This window comes from Penaeus chinensis, chromosome 24 (genome assembly GCF_019202785.1).
Source record: "Penaeus chinensis breed Huanghai No. 1 chromosome 24, ASM1920278v2, whole genome shotgun sequence".
In the NCBI taxonomy this organism is placed as follows: Eukaryota; Metazoa; Arthropoda; class Malacostraca; order Decapoda; family Penaeidae; genus Penaeus; species Penaeus chinensis.
In genome coordinates, this window is record NC_061842.1 from 2,761,135 (window position 1) to 2,763,634 (window position 2,500).

Below are 2,500 nucleotides of genomic sequence, written 5' to 3' on the forward strand. Positions count from 1 at the left end.
GAGAGAGAGAGAGAGAGAGAGAGAGAGAGAGAGAGAGAGAGAGAGAGAGAGAGAGAGAGAGAGAGAGAGAGAGAGAGAGAGAGAGAGAGAGAGAGAGAGAGAGAGAGAGAGAGAAAGAGAGAGAGAGAGAGAGAGAGAGAGAGAGAGAGAGAGAGAGAGAGAGAGAGAGAGAGAGAGAGAGAGAGAGAGGGTTACAAAGGTAAAATAATGCTGCAGTCTGTGTTCTTGAGAAGACGATGAGCGGGGTTAAGAAGAGAGATGTAAAGGAATGGAAAAAGCTGTGAAATATTTACCGTTCTGTGCGTTATTTGGTTTAAACCGTAAATGTAATGAAACTGGACTAGCATTTTTCTACCTGTTTTTTTCGAATTCAGATATTTTAACGTTTTACATCTAATAAGCCCGTGTGGATTTGCGTTTCCCGCCAAATTCAAACGATTTCGCGGCGAGCATCCATCCAAAGGGGAAAGTCTTCCTCTCGCATCCTCATAACAGGCGAAAAATGAGGGTGGTAAGTTAGAAGGCATTTCGCTCCAGGGAGGGTTAGACTTTTCACTCTTTTCCTCCCGCCTGCTGTAAATTTCCCTTTCTTTTCAGCCAGATTTCGCCTCCGAGACTCGACTTCGTTTCACGCTCCTCTTGCATAGCACCGTATTATCCCGCTCGTGTACTTGATAAATCTGAATACGTTCTAGTACGGCGTCGATTATCTACTAATCCGTTCCTTTCACTCTGTGGGAAACAACTCTCTTTAACATATTTTATAACTCCGATAGTAATACTGTGTGTACGAATTATATAATAACGCTAAGAAACATCAACCTATTCTTGATCCAGGCATATAACATTTATGGAGATAGTATGTGTGCATATCATGTAATGAAAACACTGTCCATACCACAGGGAACGAGAAATAATACCTCGGCACCAGGAACCTCTAGCTGTAGGATTACTCAAAACACTTCTCACCTGTCACTTCGATCAGCGCATTACTCCATACTTGTACTACATCACTTCAGCTAGGTAAGTACACTGTGCAGTTCGTACCAATGTTGCAGGGAGATATTGCCACCTTAGAATTGCAATGCGTAAAGATTCCTTCCCTAACTGTATGCATCAGGGCTGTCTTACAGACCTTAGATCAGTAGAACACGTTTAACTAGAGTAAACGTGGCATATCGGCTTTAAACATGACGTTCGTGTGATGATTCCCTTCATCATAAGATACAATCGATCATTAGGGATATGTACAATAATATGGACGAATACTAAAGACACATAAAACTCATGTACCGTTACAGTCGACGCTGCTTTAGTACTTATTACATCTTTTGGAGGGAAGGTACCAATCCCACAACAGCAAAACAGCTTTCCCTTCCCACAGGTACAACTTTCTGCTGAAGAAGAATGTGCGTCTGAACTCGCTTTGTCGCGGACGAGGCCTCTGTCAGGACCCGGGCGTCATGGCCACCGCCTGCGCCTTCCACCCTCTTAATTTCGCCAAAACTGTTCGCCTGAGACTGGCCGCTGTGAAGTCGTTGCTTGAGGCGCGTGCGGGGGTGGAGAGTCCTTGTTTCCACATGTTGATTTTCCTCTTGATTACTTCTGTTGTACATAAATATGCCTTGTAAATATATGAACCAGCGTGTTTTAAGATCAAGTACAAAGTTATATTCCATATAATCAAGGAAGATATGAATATGACTTTGTTCATGTCTCACTGACCATAACCTCCCCCCCCCCCAAAAAAAAAAAAAAAAAAACGAATTCACTTACCCCCCCCCATCCCAAAACACAAACAAACGAACCTCCCCTTATAATCTGACCACGCCCACAGGACACCTCGCTGGACGTCCGCGTGGTGCACTTGGTAAGGGACCCGAGGGGCGTGGTCAACTCGCGCCTGAAGATGCCCTGGTGCTCCGGAAAGACTTGTCGAGACATGTCGAACGTCTGCCGAGCGGTCAACCAGGATGCTTACACGTCACAGGAATTCAGGTTTGGTTGAGAGAGAGATCTGTTGGACATATGCTGGCTGATAAGATGGGTAGATAGACAGACAGAATAAAGGAGGAAAAGAGAGAGAGAGAAGGATGAAGAATAGAAGAAAGTTGCAAAAGAGAGAAAAAAGGGATAAAGAAGGATTTGAGAAAATAAAATAAGAGAGGAAAAGAGATAAAGAAGGATAAAGTAGAGAGAGAGAGAGAGAGAGAGAGAGAGAGAGAGAGAGAGAGAGAGAGAGAGAGAGAGAGAGAGAGAGAGAGAGAGAGAGAGAGAGAGAGAGAGAAGAGAGAGAGAGAGAGAGAGAGAGAGAGAGAGAGAGAGAGAGAGAGAGAGAGAGAGAGAGAGAGAGAGAGAGAGCGAGCGAGAGAGAGAGAGAGAGAGAGAGAGAGAGAGAGAGAGAGAGAGAGAGAGAGAGAGAGAGAGAGAGAAGGAGATGACAGGAACAGAAAATTAAAGTAAAAAGAGCAGAACATGAAAGTGAAAATCTCAGGAAAAG

General features: G+C 44.2%; 1 protein-coding gene across 3 annotated transcripts in view; it reads left to right on the forward strand.

Annotated features, from left to right (window-relative positions):
* The window catches only part of LOC125038296 (carbohydrate sulfotransferase 1-like), a 36,343-nt gene that overhangs the window by 25,807 nt on the left and 8,036 nt on the right, over nt 1-2,500 (forward strand). For all 3 annotated transcript variants that reach the window (XM_047631754.1, XM_047631756.1, XM_047631755.1), the window contains exons 6-8: nt 904-1,023; nt 1,385-1,547; nt 1,838-1,998. In XM_047631754.1, the coding sequence (XP_047487710.1) occupies nt 904-1,023; nt 1,385-1,547; nt 1,838-1,998 (444 nt within the window). The remainder of the gene's footprint in view (nt 1-903; nt 1,024-1,384; nt 1,548-1,837; nt 1,999-2,500) is intronic.